This window comes from Oreochromis aureus, linkage group 1 (assembly GCF_013358895.1).
Source record: "Oreochromis aureus strain Israel breed Guangdong linkage group 1, ZZ_aureus, whole genome shotgun sequence".
Lineage (NCBI taxonomy): Eukaryota > Metazoa > Chordata > Actinopteri > Cichliformes > Cichlidae > Oreochromis > Oreochromis aureus.
In genome coordinates, this window is record NC_052942.1 from 28935279 (window position 1) to 28954817 (window position 19539).

General features: G+C 38.0%; 1 protein-coding gene across 3 annotated transcripts in view; it reads left to right on the forward strand.

Annotated features, from left to right (window-relative positions):
* LOC116313280 (MAM domain-containing glycosylphosphatidylinositol anchor protein 1) overlaps positions 1-19539 on the forward strand; it is a 182135-nt gene that overhangs the window by 98860 nt on the left and 63736 nt on the right. For all 3 annotated transcript variants that reach the window (XM_039612052.1, XM_039612061.1, XM_039612062.1), the window contains 2 exons: positions 9076-9272; positions 11527-11659. In XM_039612052.1, coding sequence (XP_039467986.1) covers positions 9076-9272; positions 11527-11659 — 330 coding nt within the window. The remainder of the gene's footprint in view (positions 1-9075; positions 9273-11526; positions 11660-19539) is intronic.

Consider the following 19539-nt stretch of genomic DNA (forward strand, 5'->3'; position numbering starts at 1 on the left):
TTTCTGGATATCAGCCACCTCCTCTATCTGCCGGTGGTACATACCGTGCAGGGGCCTGTCCTTCCATGATGGTTCCTCGCCTTCCTCCTCTTTCTTGGGTTTCTGCTGCCTGAGGTATTCACTGAGCACGCTGTCAGATGGGGCCATCTTCGTGATGTATTTGTGGATGTTTCTTGTCTCATCCTGGACTGTGGTGCTGACACTCACCAGTCCCGGCCCCCTTCCTTCCGCTTAGCATACAGCCTCAGGGTGCTGGACTTGGGGTGAAACCCTCCATGCATGGTAAGGAGCTTTCTTGTCTTTATGTCAGTGGCTTCTATCTCCTCCTTTGGCCAGCCTATTACCCCAGCAGGGTACCTGATCACGGGCAGGGCGTGGGTGTTGATGGCCCGGATCTTGTTCTTACCGTTCAGCTGACTCCTCAGGACTTGCCTGACCCTCTGCAGGTACTTGGTGGTTGCAGCTTTCCTAGCGCCCTCTTCATGGTTCCCATTCGCTTGCGGGATCCCCAGGTACTTGTAACTGTCCTCTATGTCTGCAATGTTGCCTTCTGGTAGTTCAATCCCCTCAGTTCTGACTACCTTCCCTCTTTTTGTTACCATCCGACTACACTTCTCCAGTCCGAACGACATTCCAATGTCATTGCTGTATAGCCTGGTAGTGTGGATCAGTGAATCGATGTCTCGTTCACTCTTGGCATACAGCTTGATGTCATCCATGTACATATATATATCCATGTACATATATATATGTATATATATATGTGTGTGTGTGTGTGTGTGTGTGTGTGTGTGTGTGTGTGTGTGTGTGTGTATGTGTGTGTGAGTGAGTACAAAATACATTTTGTGGAAAAAAGAAGCAGGACATTATAAAGCCACTAATCTCAGTCAACCCAAACCTAAAATCAGTTCAGATCTATTCTGTAAAACCTTTGGAAGTGTTCCAGCCTGAGGAAATACTCCCTGTCTCTATATAAAAAGTAGGGAAGGGCAAAAACCCTAGAAAAGACACTAAGAAATAAACAATGTAAAGAAACCGCCAAATAAACCAGAAAATAACACCCGAAAAAATCTGAAATGGGTATCTAGGTGCACTACCACAAACTCAAGGTGGTAAATTTTGTTAGGAGTGGGCTAACTCAGCACTTTCTGAGTGCAGGCGGCGCTGTTGGTGCGAAGAGCTGCACAAATCAGTCTGGAGAGTAGGCAATAACCATCTTACCAACAGGCAGGTGGGGTTATTCTGTGCTAAAGCATTGCCTAATAGGCTCTATGTTTTGCTCTGGGCAATTTTTGAAATAAATCTTGGAGGACTGTGGGTTGTGTGAATTGCAGTGTTTTGGTTTAGCAGAGCCTCCGTGATGGAGTTTATCCTCTTGGTAAAGTTGTACACACTCTTGACAAACTTTTTAAAATTATTTTTACTTGCTTATCCATATGCTTAATCAACTAAAAATCAGATGAGTGTAGTAGGAAGTTTTTTTAAATTTATGGTTTTGCCCAGCCCCAAAGCCAACTAGTTGCAGCAGATGGATGAGTATTTCCTTCCCACTTCTGGCAACTGCTTGCTCAAAGGGGTCATTTATTGAGATCTCCTTTCTTTTTTGTAGGGTCTTTACCTTATAATATAAAGCCTTGAGGTGCCTTGAGGCAAACGCTGTTGTGATTTGGTGCTGTATAAATAAAATGGAATTGAATTGAACTGAATTCAGTGAAAGAGAAGTTGGCCATGCAGTCACTTGATAGACAAAAAAAATGATCTGCTTCCTGTCTGATCATACCACCCAAGTGTCCTTTATCAGCTGCTTTGTAAAGTTTTGCTTCTGATAAAAATGATAATAACAAATACATCATGCAAATGAAGAGGTCGCCACAGCAGCTTCACTTTTCTAATCCACGGGAGTGAATGAACTTTAATCTAATGAGCTGTGAGCTGTTCAGGGTGGATAGATGAACAGGATTCTAAGATTGGTAGAGTTGCTTTATTCAAACTTATATTGTCCATAAGGTTAACAGCTGCATGTGTGACAGTGTAGTGTTGTTGTGTATGTTTAAATCTTCTCATGTTCCATATTGTTTGTCCAAAGTGCGGTAAGTTACAAAAGCATTCCCACCTTCTCAGTGACTGCTGATCGGACCGTATTTTCACACCTAGTGTTATCTTGGGAGTCTTTTTGTTCTTATCTGTTTATGTGTTCGCTGCCCCCTATTAACCAGGAACCAGTAAAGTTTTGCCAGAATGCCACTTTAGTATCTGGACAAGATCAACAGAAGTTGTCCAGAGTTGTTTTAATAAAGGGATTGTGCATATTGCCCCTGAGTCCAGTGTTCACCTCGAGACACAACACAATAAAGCACAAGCAATTTAATAACTTTAAGACCAGCAGCCGCCTATATTACAAGGTGTATTTCTATATATTTTCTCTATACATATTATTGTCGTGGTCCACTGTGCTATACACTCAACAAAGCTAATTATATATGCAAAAAGCTTTATCTGCCATCTGGCCATGCCCAACAATATGCTATGGATGTGTCTGCATGGTTGAGAGGAAATTGTCTAAGTATATATACTTGTGAGATGGATGCATGGATGGATGCATGGATGGATGGATGGATGCATGGATGGATGGATGGATGCGGCTGATACACCATGACCTAAGCATTCAGAGGAACACAGGAGGAGTACGAAGGACATCCTTTATCCATTCTGCTCCCCATAGATATGTTCAGAAGCCATTTACGGGGACATAGAAGGACTTTCTTGTTTTTGCCCTTAGGGGCTACAGCAAGGGACCTGAGATTCATGTGTTATTGTGGCCCTGAGGAAATTGTGTGTATTGGGGTTGGTGATTGGGTACTTGTATATGTAGACGTATCACTGTGTGTGTGTGTGTGTGTGTGTGTGTGTGTGTGTGTGTATACATACTATTGCATAACATTGTGTGAGCCTATGCAACTTTTCTTGTGTTCCTGCATGTGAGAGATTGTGTGTTATTTTAACCCAGAGGCTAAGTGAATGAACTGTGCTTCTGCATCCTTTAACACCCTCTTTGCTGTCACTACCGCTGTGCAGTTACACTGTCACACTCACGGTAAATAACCGTGCCCAAATTAGTCTTTTTATGGCCTAAAAGAATAGAGTCACACCATCATGAATGTTTAATACATTTTCCCAGGCTCTTTGCTGACAAAAGCATAATTAAGGCTCGCACATAACGCGCTGCCTCAACGAAAATGCACCATTTTCAGCAAATTCAAGAGTGGTAGTTTGGGAGAAGACTCATAGTGTTGTTCTTCCTAACCACACTCCTGTGCCTTGCTATTAAACCTAACAGCAGAACATGTACACAAGTTGCTGCAGAGGTTGCAATCTTTTTTGCATTTATTGTAATTGTGGTTTAACAGTAGTTTTACGCTGAAGAAATGACATGTATTGTGTATTGACCTGATGTGCTCTTTGTGCATGTGTAAAGCAAGCGCCAAACTAAATGGTCTATGTGTTTAAATTAGTTTACTCTCATTACTTTCTGGATACGTAGGATGTTCATACTTCCAGATGAACAAAATCAACTTTTTGGGATATCCTTACCTGGATGATTGAGGATGCATGAAGGCATAATTTGTGTGTTAAAAGAAAAAAAGTGATTTATGTTATTATACTAAAAACTAAACAAAACAAATTTAGCAAGGAAAATCAGAATAAATCAACCTTTACTTCCAAACATTGCATTTTAAATGCAGGCAATGCTCTCGTTATTTCCAAATGTGGGCCTCGTGCATGTTTTATGCCGTCTTTAAGGCAATGTCTATGAGCAGAATGCTGAATAATTGACGAGATGCGAAGCTGGATCAAACGGCAAGTCTGCCTCTGTTTGTGCCTCTCTGTATGCGCAGACTTTTCCTGCTGTGTGTGCTGCTATGAGCTTCCATTAGTGTTTGTGTGTGGTCAATGGTATAAAAGAATGTGTTTTCAGACTCTGTAAATACCTACAGATGTATGCAAATGTGAGCTTGACAAAAAACAGCTCAAGTATTATTATTTTTTAATTCCTTACCTGGTTTGATGATGACTTACTATATTGCTGTGGACTGAAACAAGCTTTTAAAATAGAAACTCAAAGTGTTAAATGACCAAACATCCTACTTTTATATAAAATATCTTAAATGAAACTTGAGCTTTGGTAAGGTTGAGCTGTAATAAAAAGTTTATATCATTATTTAAATACAGTACATACAGTGCATAACTCTGGCAACTATTAAATGCAATAATTTAATAATAAATATGGGTTTTAAAAAATTTATATTCTGTTTAATTCCATTTTTAACACTATGTTCAAACTTTTTGGGGGGGAAAATTGTTACATGTATAAGCAGGTACTAACTCCACTACTTACCCAATCACTCACACACACAGACTCTATTGTACACTATTGTACACTCACACTCAATTGAGCCTGTCATCTTCTCTAATGGCCATCTACTCCTAGAGAGCTATTAGAGTACAGGACATGTTATTGGAAATCAAAGAGGATTTGGAGTCCAGAGCATCCTCCTGCAGGAGTAAGTACCTAGCAGAGGTCAGCTTGTTACAAAAACACACTCTGTCAACTCTGACCGCCAGGATGGATTAGTAAATCTCTGCTTCCTTCATTTTAATGGTTACTCTGGTTATTTTAGCGAAATGATGGCATGCAGGCACATTTTTAATCTATAAAAGATGCATGCTGTACATGTCTGTGATGCTGTAAATGTACATTTTCCTCTTGTTATGTCTTTGTTAACTGTGTTAACAGCTTAAGTGCATTTGTTAGGTGTTATTTGCCAGTAGCTTAGATCCTTCCAAATGAGACAGGAATAGACGTGTAAATCAGACTTTATAGATATAATTTATGGTAAACCTAAAACAGTAAGCTTAAAATGACATTTTTAAAATTGCATGTTTTTCAGTGATACTTTCAGGATCAATGAAAGTGGGTTTAAATTGGGTATATCTCTTTAATAATATTAGATTAATTTCGGATTGAGACTTCAGAACAAAAAACTGCAGTTACTTATTTCTCAATGATAAATAAATTTCAGCTGGACCAACTGAATCTGATTGCTTGATCAGAAATTTTAAAACACCGCTGAATAAAACTTTCTCAATTTACTTGTAAGTGAGATAAGACTATGTCATAAAGGTCTGACTTTTTTCTTATTTTCAGAATTCATATATAACTAAAATTTATACATGAATTATGTGCTGTGTGTTACTAGACAAAAATCCATTCATTTTCTTCTGTTTATCCTTAACAGGGTTGCAGGGGGGCTGCAGTCTATCCCAGCTACTGTAGGGCGAGAGGCGGGGTACACCTCGAACAGGTCACCAGTCTGACACAGGGCTAACACAGAGAGACAGACAACCATTCACACTTACAAGCGTCTATGGGCAATTTAAAATCACCAGTTAACCTAACACCAACTGCATGACTGGGTTGTGGGAGAAAGCCAGAGTACCTGGAAACAACATAAAAACTGTACACAGACAAGCCAGATGGTGGAGTCAAACTCAGGACCTTCTTGCTGTGAGGCAACAATGCTAACCCCAACACCACCTTGCTACCTTAGATTTAAAAAACATAAAATAAAGCCATAACAAGACAGATGATGAAATGGAACAAGTAAAGTGTGATCTTTCCTAGATATCATAGCTTTTAGCTGGTACCTCTTACTGCTGTCTAGATTTATGAAAGAAACTATAGTTAAAGGCAGCTAATGTTGACTCCATTACTGCACATTTGTTTTTCAGCACTGTAATTATAAAATGCAATCTCACATAGTGTTTGGAAAAAAAATCTCTATTCGCAGGCATCTGTCCAAGCTAAGGGCCACTCTAAGAGAGAACTAAAGGTGTCTTTGAGTCAGCACCACTGTGTGGTGTCTAAGCAGAAAACAATGCCAGACCCCCAGAGCAGAGATGTGCATTAAAAGCTGTGGCTAACAAAAGCCGCACAGTGCAATTGATCTAAACTGTGTGCAAAGGCAGGACTTTGGGGAAATCAGAAACTTCATTAAAGTTTCATATTGTATTTCTGTGCACTTGCAGTTTCACCCTGTCTCTATTTACTTAAAGGCCCATACTGAGCAAAGTTAGAGTTCCCCTCTAGTTTTGCATTGCAAAAGCTTTAACAGCACAACTGTTTTTCAGAAAAAAAATCAAAGAAGCATTGTCATTGTTTCCAAATATAAACAAAAGAAATGCTTCTTTTAATATTAGTTTTGAGTTCTTGCACTATTTCTTACGTCAGGTTATGTTGATTATAGTTTGAATTATCCACATTTTCATGACGCAATCATAATGTAAGGCCATGCCAGAATATATTAACCCACGAAAAAAAAGTATCTCTTGGGCAATATGTGTAATATAGAATCAGAATGCATGACCACGCAGTGTGGACCACCACATCAGCTATTTACATTTGTTTATACTCTCTTTGTATCGTCTTCTCTTTGTGGCAGGCTTTCCACCTTCTCATTCAAACAGGAAATATGCAGAATGCCAACAAATCACACATTGCACTGACTCTCTGGCAGACACACAAGCACACACCACACATACTACTGGGGCATTAGTCAGCTAGGGTTCCCCTTGCGCTGCAAATGATCTGTGAAAAATATACAGAAATCCTTTGCCAGTCCTGGACAGATAAATGCACACATTCACATGCACCTATTCACAAATTCAAGTATACAAAGGTGCTAGCTCCGTTTCCAAATCTCTTTCACACACACATGCGCACATGGCAGAACCAGGAGGCAGATATCATTGATAGCTTCCCAGGTTTGAAGCCCTTTTCCTGGCAGAGGCTTCTAGAAATACTGGTACAACTCACTGTCTAGTTTCTTGCTGGGCCTTTTGTCTCAAGCTGTTGCTTCATAAATCACAATATCCACTTAGAGCAGAAAACCATAGAATCCGGTGAGCACTTCACAAAGCTTAGAACTACTTCACTAAAAAAAACAACTAAAACAAACAAATGCAGTACAAAACAAGTGTACTGTATTAAAGTAAGCTTAGGCAGCTCAGATTGTGTATAAATTGGATGAAAAAAAGTGTAGATTATAAAATGTGCAATAAAATCATGTCATAAAAATGTACAACGAAGCAGGACTATACTACAGCAGTGCATACTTTGTAGATCCACTGCAGTTAAGATATAATCCAGAAAAAAAAAAGATTTGCATGGTGGTGAATTGTCAAGTGGTCCTCCCACAAGACTCACCTGGCAGATAATTGGTGATTCCAGATTGGCCATAGGTTCTAGCTATAAGAGTGTATCTATTATGGCTAGTACTCAACACCTTCTCCGAACACATTCATTTGGATAAATGGTTAGGGAAATGATGGATGAATGGAGATAACTTGGAAAATAATTTTATAACATGGAAGCATAATATTTGCTTTATTCAGACATTGTTTTGATAAGAATTTATTTAATTAGGTTGCACGTTTATGTATTCCAGTGGAATACTCAAGCGACTGCATTTTTTTGGTGTTTGTTTTGTTAAATTATTTTGAAGATGATTTGATAAAACAACTGTAGTCACAAGTGTTCGCATGTGGTTTAAGTGCTGTACAGATCCTGACTCACCTTTATTTCCCAAGGTATTCAAAAAAGGTTACTGCACACTGTAAAGCATGCAATGTCCTATGATTTAGTAAACATTCCCATGACCCTTTTATTTTAAAAAGGAGTTGTTTCTCATGCAATGTCTGGTTTATTTGTAGCCACTTCAATGCGCTTAAGTTGCCTCTGTGAGTTTATGTCTCAGTCTGCCTCTGAGCTCTAACCTTCAAACTACAAAAGTGCTCTGATGCTATGTTCAGGCTGCGCACACTTTGATATAGTTCTAGATGTGTGTGAGTGCATGCATGTGCATATGGCTGTGTGTGTGAAGCACAGCCCTCATGTGACAACGGTGCCCTTTTCAACAACAAACTCACAAATCAACCATGCTTAGCTACACATTGTTTCTCTCAAATGTCTCCAGCCAAAAATACAAATGCTTCCCTCCTTACTGCATCGCATGAGCCCTGCTGTGCTCACATCCAGTGATGTCAAGCAACATAGTCGTTACATTCGCATCTCACATTTTTCCATAGCTTGCAACTTAAGTGTGCTGGAGGTGAGATGAGTTGACACAATAGACGGGAGGTGAAGGACAGGAGGTGCAAAGAGAAAGAAAAAGGTGGTGAGCAGGAAGGGGAGAAGTACAATGGAGTGGGGAGCAAAGAGAGGAACCTTTGGTGTTGGTAGAAATTGTTTCCATAATGTTTGAAGGCTGCAACAGTCCAATTAGGCTGCAAAGAATCAGAATTACACACACACGCACGCACAGGCACACACACACACAGACCACTCTGCCCTGTAAGAGATAGAAGCGGAGAGCGAGGAGGAGAGGATAGAAAGGAAGGGATGGTGATGTGGAGTGAAAGTGGCAGTGAGTTTTGTAGAGATGGCAGAAACCAGGGGAGAGCAGCCTCTGTGCTCGTGACAGCAGCTGAAATCCTATCCACTGGAGGAAAAGGGAGACGACACTTCCATGAAGTAAATGCCCACGAAAAATGAAGCAAGTGGGGGAAAAGGGGGATTAAAAAATGACAGAAAAAAAATATGAATGCACAGTGTGCAAGAGTCACAGCAAGAGATGGAAATGGTAAACAGAGATTTTTGGACATTTGTGCTCCTTAAAAAGTAAAATAAATGGGTGACTGTTAGGACAGCTTTGGTCAGTGTGGGTGGGCAACAAACTAGAACTGTTTGCTTTATTTACAAGTATTATCCCAGATATCAGATCTCATCCCTGCTACATATTATTGCCAGTGTTTTCTCCTGAAAAAAAAAAAGCCTCAAAACCATGAAAAGCCTTTTTAACTGCAAAGGCTGTGAAGAGATTGTGATTTTATAAAATTGTATTTTGTGGTTATTTATTTCCCTGTGTGATGGAGTAAGAGCTTAATGTGCAATCTTCTCCCTGCAGCATTATCAAAGTCTTCATAGTTTTACTGTTTTCTTCACCGTCTATTTTGCAGATCTTGATATACCAGTTCTGACAGTACACCAGACCATCAGCGATGTGCGCGGCAGTTACTACCAGGAGAAGACAGTATTCCTGCGCTGCACCGTCAACTCCAACCCTCCCGCACGCTTCATCTGGAAACGTGGGGATATGCTCATCGAGCAGAGCAAAGACAATGGAGTGGACATTTATGAGCCTCTTTACACTCAGGTACACATGAACACGTACAGCTCACAAACGCTCTGCCAGGTGTGGAGTCGCTCCCTGCTGTCTGCCCTTATCTTCCCATTTCAACCCTGTTCTTTTCTGCCATCAAGATAAAGCCTCAGAATTAAAGCCTCGTATTTAATTCTCTCGTGATTATTAATTGAATATGTCTCACGTTCAATGTTTACTTAGACAGTGTTGTGGAATTAGTGTTGACGTAAGGTTGTCATATTGAACTGTCTCTTTCTTAAACCTCTCCCCTGAAGAGCAATTATCCAATAATTCTCCACGGCAAGACTGATAAGCTTTGGATTTGCTGAAACTATGCATGTTTTACTTGGCATTAAAGGACTTGCAATGAATCTGTATGGCTATTTAACATGATTTGATTCCATGTGTATTATCAGTGACCTGTGGAGCTGTATGTATCAGACAGTTAGCAAGATATATCATTTAGATGGATTTATTTTTATGATAGCAATAATTTCATTGTAACCTGTAACATTGTTTTGATTACATTATTCAGTGTGTGTGACACTGTGACACTACGCTTACTTTTCAAATCACTGTGACACTCTGAAGTGGAAGAAGCCCTTTAATGCTCTGTATCAGCTCTACATAGAGTACAACTAAGGCTAACTACAATTTTATGTCACATTATTTTGTGCAGTTACAGGTTATATCACAAAAAAGACATTTTAATACATATATTTAAATACATAATATGTTGTGGATGCTACTCCTGGACTCTTCACCCGTTGAAGGTCTAACCTACTTTTGGGAAATATGCATCCTCCATGTTTAATGTTTTATGTGAGACATTCATGTAATAACTGAAACATAACTTCATAATTTGAAGCAGATTTAGTTTTAAACCTTCAAAACAATATTTCTCTTATTAATCTCTTTCACTATTTAATGCAACTAATATTGACTTGATTAAGCTAGACAGTTGCAGTTGATAATACAGGTTATCAACTGCACCATGTGTTGCTGTGGGTTTCTTTGTGGTAGTCAGATAGACCTGTTTTGCATAAAAATTGCTGAAGTAATTACTGTGAAAATACTATAAGCTACGAAATCCAAGTAAAAAAACAAAAAATTACCATGGGCCAGGCATAATAGGTTCAATTAACTTTAATAACGTGGCCCTTTTTAATGACTAAAATTTTCATTAATCACTCTATGCAAACATATCCCAAAAAGTCTAGAAATATACTATGTCAGGAAGCCTAGAACATGGTAGGTACACTGGAATGCCTTAGCAAACACATGAATAATTATGTATTACACTTTTACATTGTTGTTCATAGTAGCATTATGAGATTGTTTTTCTTCCTTTCTATCAACAGTAAGACAAGCACGCTTTTAATTAGGTTAAAATGAACTGGCCATCAAGTTGAACAGTCAGTTACTTGTTCATTTACCCAGCAATATCCAGTAAGCTGAAAAAACTGCCAAATAAACAGTCCCCAAGCCTGATCCCCAGGCTGAGCACACAATTGTTCAGTTAGTACAACTGTTCCCATTTTCTTCACTTATCAAAGCACCAGTCAGCAACAAAGCAGAGCCCCTGGAGTTCAATTAACCAGCCAGCAAAGCTCTTCTCAGGGCTGCCTAAGACACTGCCTACTGTATCAGACTCAAAACCTTGATCTGAAAATCATCAGTGATCTTAAGAGATGTGTGACTGCTTTTGTGTGTCCAAGTCAGTGTGTGTATGTCTACATGAGAAGAAGTGAGCACACTGCTGAGATTGCAAGTAGCATGCTTTCAGAAATAGAGAGAAGATGAACAGATTTAGTTTTTATTTTTGAACCAGATCAGTTTCATTTTCCCGATGGTTGCATGTGAAAGCTATTTGGTATGTACCAATCAAATGACAATGAATGAATATTTGAAATGCTTCACTTGATAACCAGAGCGTGCAATATACAAGCGCAGGATGTGTGTGTGCATGTATCTATGTTAATATTTGAGCTTCTCTCAGTTTGTATTTAACCCGGTTCAGCATACCAAAGCTCATCAAAAATTAAAAAGACTTTTGCACAAGATTACAGCCCAGTTTAGAAGAGACTGAAATAAAAGCTCTGGGTTTTCAGGTTTATGGATTACGATCAAAATATGAGTTTTGTTTATTATGTTTATATTGATGTTAATGTGATTAAATTAATACTCAGATTAATTTTACAGCACTTCTTTTTACAGCACAATAATCCAGCATGATGTTGTATGATGTCCTGTTTCTCCCATTCAGGGTGAGACCAAGGTGCTGAAGCTGAAGAATCTCCGACCCAAGGACTTTGCTGATTATACCTGTCAGGTGTCAGTCCGCAATGTGTGTAACATCAAAGACAAGTCCGTCACCTTCAGGCTGACAAATGCCACAAGTAAGTTTTCTGAGTTGTGCTTCATTATCATTACAGTTCACAGAATTTATATTAACTAATATTTGGTTAAATGTTCCTTAGTAAGTTGCACCATGGACATATGCTTTTGATGGCCAACAATAAGCTTAATTCCGGTTGGATATTTAACCACTCCTCCTGGCATAATTGGTAAAGTTTAATTAAGCTGGTTGTTTTCCGAGCACAGACCTGACTTTTCACTGTAGTCTTCACATTTTCAACGGGGTTCAGGTTGGGACTTTGAGAAGGTCAGTCCAGAGGCTTAATTTAGAGTTAGTCCTCCTCCTTTATTTTTCCATCCACTTGGTGCAACATACCAGTGCCACTTGCAGCAAAACTGTCCCAGAGCGTGACTGTACCATCTTGACAGGTGGTATAGTATTCTTAGGTTAGAAAGCATCACCTTTACTCTTCCAAACATACCGCTTGTCCTGTCAAATAGCTGAATCTTTGTCGTATTTGGCTATAAAAACTTTTTCAACAAGTTATTTGGCTAGCCAATTTTCCAGACACATCCAAAACTTATGCTTATGCACATTTATTTGGGAATCTGATCTGGGAATCTGCAAACGTTTTTAGAAATGGCTCACAGATATCTTCCCAACTTGTGTAAATCCACTATTATCCTTCCTAAATCTTCACTGAGGTCCTTGGACTTTCCTGTATTTATTTCCTGCACTGTTAAAAATAAAAATCCTAGAAAAACAGTAATATTCCGGCAGCTGGGGCGCCAAAATAATACCAGAAAATAACTTTCTCATAAAAATACGGTTATTTTCAGTAATGACAATACACTTTGTTGCCCTAATTTTACATGGGATTTTGCCTTTTTCAAGTGCTTTTAAACATTAAATTAGGAACATGTTAATGTGATTAAACAATGAAATTACCTATAAACAAGGTCAATGAATGTGGCAATATGAATAATAATACTTAAATGTACAGAAATATACAGTTAACAGTTGGTTTAAATAATAATGGATTGCATGCCCTGGGACAGACTGACAGAGGCGAGGTTGCCATATCGCACCCTCTGGCCACCACCAGTAGGCGGTAGGTGAAGTGTCTTGACCAAGGACACAACGACCGAGAGTGTCCGAGCCGGGGCTCGAACCGGCAACCTTCTGATTACAAGGCGAACTGCCAACTCTTGAGCTACGATCGCCCAAAATAGCAATAATAATAATTATTATTTGATGTACAAAAAGTTTATGAGAATCATATATTTTTCCATAGCATTACATTTGAATTTAACAGTTCAATTTTTCAAATAACGAACACATATTTGTGAAATCATGATACATTTGTGAATGTATTTTAACAATCTAAATATGCATATGTACAGACAAATAGGATTTTTTTTTTACAGTGTGTATTTTGTATTTTCTATATATTGGCAAATCCAAAAAGTGAATTTTTTTTATGTTGGAAAAAAAAAGCCTGACTGTTTTGATCAATCATGATCATGAGAAATGAAAAAGCCATGGACTTGTCAAGTCAAGAGAAAGTGTAGAACCGTTAGCACCGCTTATTAAGAGATTTAAGTGAGTGCATTTATACATTTGAGCCTATATGTATACTTGTGTCACCCTGTGTGGATTAGAGAAAATCTAAAATAATTTCAGACTTGTGCACATAATTCTTGTTCTTCACATTCAGTAAAGATGTATGTGGTACAGTCATTCCACCTTGGAAAAAGAACTGTTTAAAGAAATCTTTATCAATCAAACCCAGAATTACCAAGGTAATTATGTCCATGATGAATGTATATACATTTCTGACCACAACTGTTTACAACTTTACAAAGCCAAGATGTTTTATTTCTGTCGATGTACAGAAATAAAACATCTTTTTCTCTTCCTCTAATAATTCCATCTTATCTGACTATTCTGATCATGCTTGCTCTGTGATTGTGCAGGAATCTCTAGTTCTGTGTCTTTCTCTCATTGTTAAAGTGTCTCCTATCTTTACTTGTTCAGGAAATAGGATTCCTTTCTTCTTCCTCTTGTTTTCTCACTTCCTGTATGATCTCTCCCTCTGTCTTCTTTTCTCATAGTGAGTTTTTTTCCCCTCTTGCTTTTGACTCTCCACTGAAATACGGTCTCGTTCTATCTTCCTGCCTGCCTCCCAGTGCGGGATATTGTCTATCTGTCTTGTTGTACGGTTGCTGAGAGCTCATCTCAGGGCCGTCAGCTGTAATTCAGTTGTCACACTCCCTGTTATCTCCAATTCACTTTGCACCGCTCTGTCCATCTCCACGCCATCGCCCAGCAACTCTGTTACTTACGACAACATTGTTGCCGTTGACAACCCTGTCAGGTTTGTTACTGTCAGTATGGTATTCCACAAGGGAGAGGGCCATGCCTGTCTGAGCTGTATTTTTTAAATGATTTTTTTTCCCTATTTTGTTTATTTTCTCCTCTTCCTCCTCTTCTAACCTAATTTTCTAAAAGTCGGCTAGCCTAGATTGATTGACAATTAAGTGTTTGAATTTTTTTTGAAGCACATTATTCAGTTATATTTATTTCCTTTCAGTAATTAGATTTAATTTATTTGACAAGAAGGTCCTTGTGAGATTTAATAAAACATGAGTGTTTTAAAACCCTACAAGGTTCTGTCTTTCTCTCACTGAGCCTTTACTCTCATAAGTTTACGCTAATTTTATTTAATTAATTTTAATTAGTGAATTGCAATTTTAGTTGAAAGCAGGCTGTTGAATAAACATGGAGCCTTAAAAGCTAAACATGAGTTTAAAACTCCAACTCCACTGCTAATAAACACATCAGAGGGTCATATATGCAACCAAAAACTGGAATGCTGTGTTTTTTCTCAAGAAGCACATACAGTGATTGTAAATATTGTTTTGTTTGTAGTGCAAATTTTTACAAGTATAAGTATAATGTATGTAGATATGTAGCAATTAAACACTACAGTGCTATGGCAGCACAACACTAGGATACAGTAACTTTTAACTTGGACCCTGGTTGAAAGTTGTTCTGCACTTTTGTATCCATCCATCCATCCATCCATCCAACTTCTTCTGCTTATCCAGAGAATTCAGAGTTGCGGCGGGCTGGAGTGAATCCCAGCTCAGCTGTCATAGGGAAGTAGATGAGATACGCCCTGTAGAGGTGACCAGTCTGTCACAGGGCTAACACAGAGGTATACAACCATTCACACACACGTTCTCACTTATGCCCACTGCATGTCTTTGGACTGTGGAAGGAAAACAGAGTACTTGGAAGGAAGCCGTGCAGACAAATGAAAAATATGTAAAATATGCAAAAGGACATAATTTGGAACCTTTCCCAGCGTAGATCACATTAACTTCATTTTCCATTTTGCTATGTTCTCAGTGGGACAAATCCCACCGCTGTTATTTGCCCCCCAGAAATAGGCATCTTGCAAGTTTACAGCCTTTATTATTAAAAATTATAAATTTCTACAATAGATCAGCTATTTCACACTTTCCTGTGGGACTGTGCTACTTTTCACTGGCAATAACAGTATACAGTATATATCAGCAACACTATAGAGTATATATTTTTTTATGATGAGCACAAGGTTTTGTGACACTTTTAAAATATATTTACAGGTTTTGAACTGAAGATGTTATCCAGTGAAAAATAAGGCCTCTTTTGAGATAAAAGACAAAGTTTCCCAGGAGTCTTCTAAAGTGTGCTAAAGGTGGGAAAGATAAAAGAAATCAAAGAGAAGAAACTGTGACAAAGTTAGGAAGAAAATAAACAGAATTTGGCACCTCTGTTGTTAAAAAAAGGAAAGAAAAAGAGACTGCGCACACGAGGACGAAACAACCTAAAAACTAACTGGATGAAAAATAACAGATGGACACAGCTTACTGAAATATTTCAGAAAACTAATAATTAATAATTAATGCTAATAATTCAGTATTAGGTATATCAGCTGTAACTCAGAAACACCCAATTAATTAGAGCAGACAACAATTATAACACAATGTTTTCTTTTAAAAATACAGAAAACACACTTTTAATAGACAATGACCAAAAGGACATGGCAAACAAACATGGTGAGTCGAACAATTTACCAGCGTTAAAATCAACAAGTAGGCAAGGAAAACAAACAGGTCTTCATGCTCCCGCTGTGTGAGATAGGGGTTCTTCACTACCATTGCCCCAGCCTTCTTCTCCTCCCCTCTTGGGCTCCTGTGGCTAAGATCAATTGTATTCCCACAGCGCACTCAACACACACACACACAAAGACACACACAGCAAACACAGCAATAAACGCCTGCCTGGCCCTGGCATCAGGGCTCAGAAGCTTGCCAAAGCAGCCAATCTGTCTGGACCTCACAGCCTCACAGACTGATGGAAAGCACACACCGCTTAGTGTGTGTGTGTGTGTGTGTGTGTGTGTGTGTGTGTGTGTGTGTGTGTTTTTTGTGTGCACATGTCTGTGGTTACAAAAGAAAGAGGAAAGAAATGTGGTTAAGGGGAGAGGGATGAAGTGTGATTATGTCTGAGTGTGCACTTTTCTTCACTTCCTAACCTGCCCTATGAGCACAGATATCTAATGAGATAAACTGTTGAAATAAAGAATAGAGAGAACTGCATTTCCTAAAACAAATCCAGATTAACTGCATTAACAAGTTTATATACCTTAGACTTCGGCACCATTTTGAAATACTCACATAAATACACTTAAGATACTCCTAAATCATCTAAATCACTAATACTACCTAAAGGCACACCATGAAAACATGTAGTAATGGAAAAACAGATTTTTGCAAATTTCAGGTCTCAAATTTTTTAGCACATATTTTAATACTTTAAACAAAAATAAATAAGAATTAAAAATTAGACTTGATCTCAAAAGAAAACAAACATTTCCTTTTACGGGTGTAAACATTCTCTCAGAAAATTACATCTGTAGACTGTAGATCTCCAAAAATGAATAGAAGTATAAAACTGAAATAAATAAAGTGACAGATGCAGAAACAAAGAAAATGACACAAAGACACAAAGAACAGGGAAATAGACAGGGGGCAAAGAGAGGGAGAGGTATAAACAGATGGACACAAAGATGGAAATAGAGAAATTGTAAAAGACAAAAGCAGACAGCGAGTTGCTTTTTTATCTTCTATAATATTCATTTAATGAGCATATTTTGCTTTTCCTCACTGAGCCCCTTGTTTGTCCTTGTGTACCACTCACCGCTTAGATTAGATACATCCAACTAGGTCACACGATTACTGCTGATTCACCGCACTGGGACAAGGGGATTGATTGATTTTTATATTATAATCCTACCCTGGGATTTTAGTACTGGCTTCTGCCCTCTAGTAACCGTCATCAGAGACCAAATCCTCTTCCCTTGCCTCTCATAAAGAAGAACATGGGGGCATACTCTGGAGCTTGTCATGTTATTTAAAGTGGTAGCGTACAAGGGTTTAGGGGGTAATGGAACATGAACCGGATGTGTGGCATTGAGTAACTTAGATGGACTGTCACCATAAGTGAAAAATACTCAAGTATTAGTAATACATTGCATGTTTAAAAAAGTGGGAAAATATGCATGAGAGAATATCTGTGTCAAAACCCATAAATCAACTAATCTCTTTATAACCTCCTGCTCCCTATTTTAAAGGTTTTAAAGTAATTTTCTCTTCATATCTTCTCATTGTTTTATGTCTATATTAAACAAAAAGAAAGAGGCAGTCCAATTTGTTTAACCAAGTTGATTCGAAGTGAATAACTTCTGTCATACAATAAATTTTTAATTTGACCTAAAATATTCTCTAATAGTGGCACCTGCAAGTATGTGTGTGTGTGTTCTTGTGATTTGGCACTATTCAAATAACACTGAATTGAAATGAAATGGAAAAACTGAAACTCTTCTTATATACACAAAGGGAAAAAAAGAAGAAACTGAAAAGTAGAAATTTCCTTCACAAATTGTCAGGTTTGTTAAATAATTTACAGTTAATATAGATCACAGACTTCTGACAAGTTCTTACTGTGTGCCTTTGATTAAGTTAGAAACTCCACTTATTATGTAGCTCCTGGTGTCAATGTAGATTTTTTTTGAAGATTTTTTCCTCCTGCTACATTGACATAAATGGAACACATTTTATGGCAAAAAAACAAACAACCCCCCCAAAACAACAATGTCAGGTATGTTGCGTGAAAGAAGAAGAAGAAGGAAAAAGGACACATACACAAAAATTTGGAGAATTGAATTTGTACTTTCGAGTTTATTTAGTGTTTTATTGATTATTATAACACATACCACAGTATACCTTCAAGATAATATGGCAGTTGTACAATTGCATGATATATATTATTATTATCAATAGGAGGCTAATCCTACTGCAAATGAATCCCCCCTTGAAAAGTTGAAGATCAATGGGCAATCTGCAATAATCCTCACTACACTAAAACCTCTCGTAGGACACTTTATTGCACCTGTGCAGTCAGTTTTATGTAAGGCTATAATCCATGCCAGGAAAGGGTTGTGTGAAAGAGAGAGAGAGAAAGAGAGACCAGACATATATTTAAACAGAATTTAAAAAGCAAAATATTGTTTTAAAACTGATGCTTGTGGATCCATTATATTTACTTATTGTATTATTTATATAGAAACATACAAATTTATTGAATGGTATGTCCGGGCTTCATGGTGTACCCCAACGTAAAACATTTCACCATTCAGTTCATAAATTTCTCTGACATTTCTTCATCACTCTCAAATCCACTCTAGTTAGGGGATCACTGTGGGGATATGTACAGCCACACCACAGGCAAGAATCGATTTGCTCTCAAGGCTGCCTTGATCATTTTTTGTGAAGTCATTGGTCGGGGCTTTAAGAGTCTGAGAATTTTAGTTCTGTACTCTCTGAATTCGAACTTTAGAGTTAAAAAAATATGTAGCTTTAAAAATCCAAGGAATTTTGAATACGGTCTGCACTTTTTCACACTTCTTCACCCATGAGCAACACAAAAATTGGGATATTTTAGGATATTTGCATTTCTATATTGGATCCAGCTGTATTTTGTCTGTGGCTTATGATTAAATTTTTGAAATTTGAAACTAAAGACTAAATAATGAATAAATAATGAATTTCTAAATTTTCATGTTCTGTATTTTCCACTTATATTAAATTTTCATTGTCTTCTTTTTCGTCACTCAAGGCTCATGGTAATTTTGCAATGGTTAAAATAGTTTAAAATTATGTTATTTAAATGGATGTCTTTAATTGTCCATCTTTGATGACCATTGTTGTGATCTGATACAATAGAAATAAAACTGAGTTGAACTGAACTGAAACTGAATAAACTTTATATTATATTTAATTAAACAGCATATCCCATGGCCTAGCTTTTCTATGCTTCAGAATATTTTTTCTGTTGTATAGCTGCCAACCCTTCATTTTACAATCACACCCTAAACTTTTACTCATATTGCCACCAATGACCAGCAAAAAAGTGTCGATCGCTATTTGATCTTCAAACCCATTGGCCAGCCTGCAATCCCGGCATGATTCTGACTAACTTGGCGATAGTGACAAGCGCTGTGCCTGAGTACAATACACAAACATAGAGCTCTTGTCAGCTAACACCTCTCTCCAAACCTTTAAGCTTTTATTTCCAGCCAATTTCCCCCCAATAACCCCTCTGCCTTTACCTTAGAGACAAATTAAATCTCAAACAGGTTACACGGGATGACGATGAGAAAGAAAGCAAACCATAGGGTTTTTAAAAAAATGCAGGATGGAAGGCTGAGGCCGAGGTATGACAGAGATGTGAAGACGTGAAAAGAGAGAATACTGAAGATACGGAGATGACAAACTGACAGAGAGTTAAAGGAAGAGAGGAAGTCGAAGT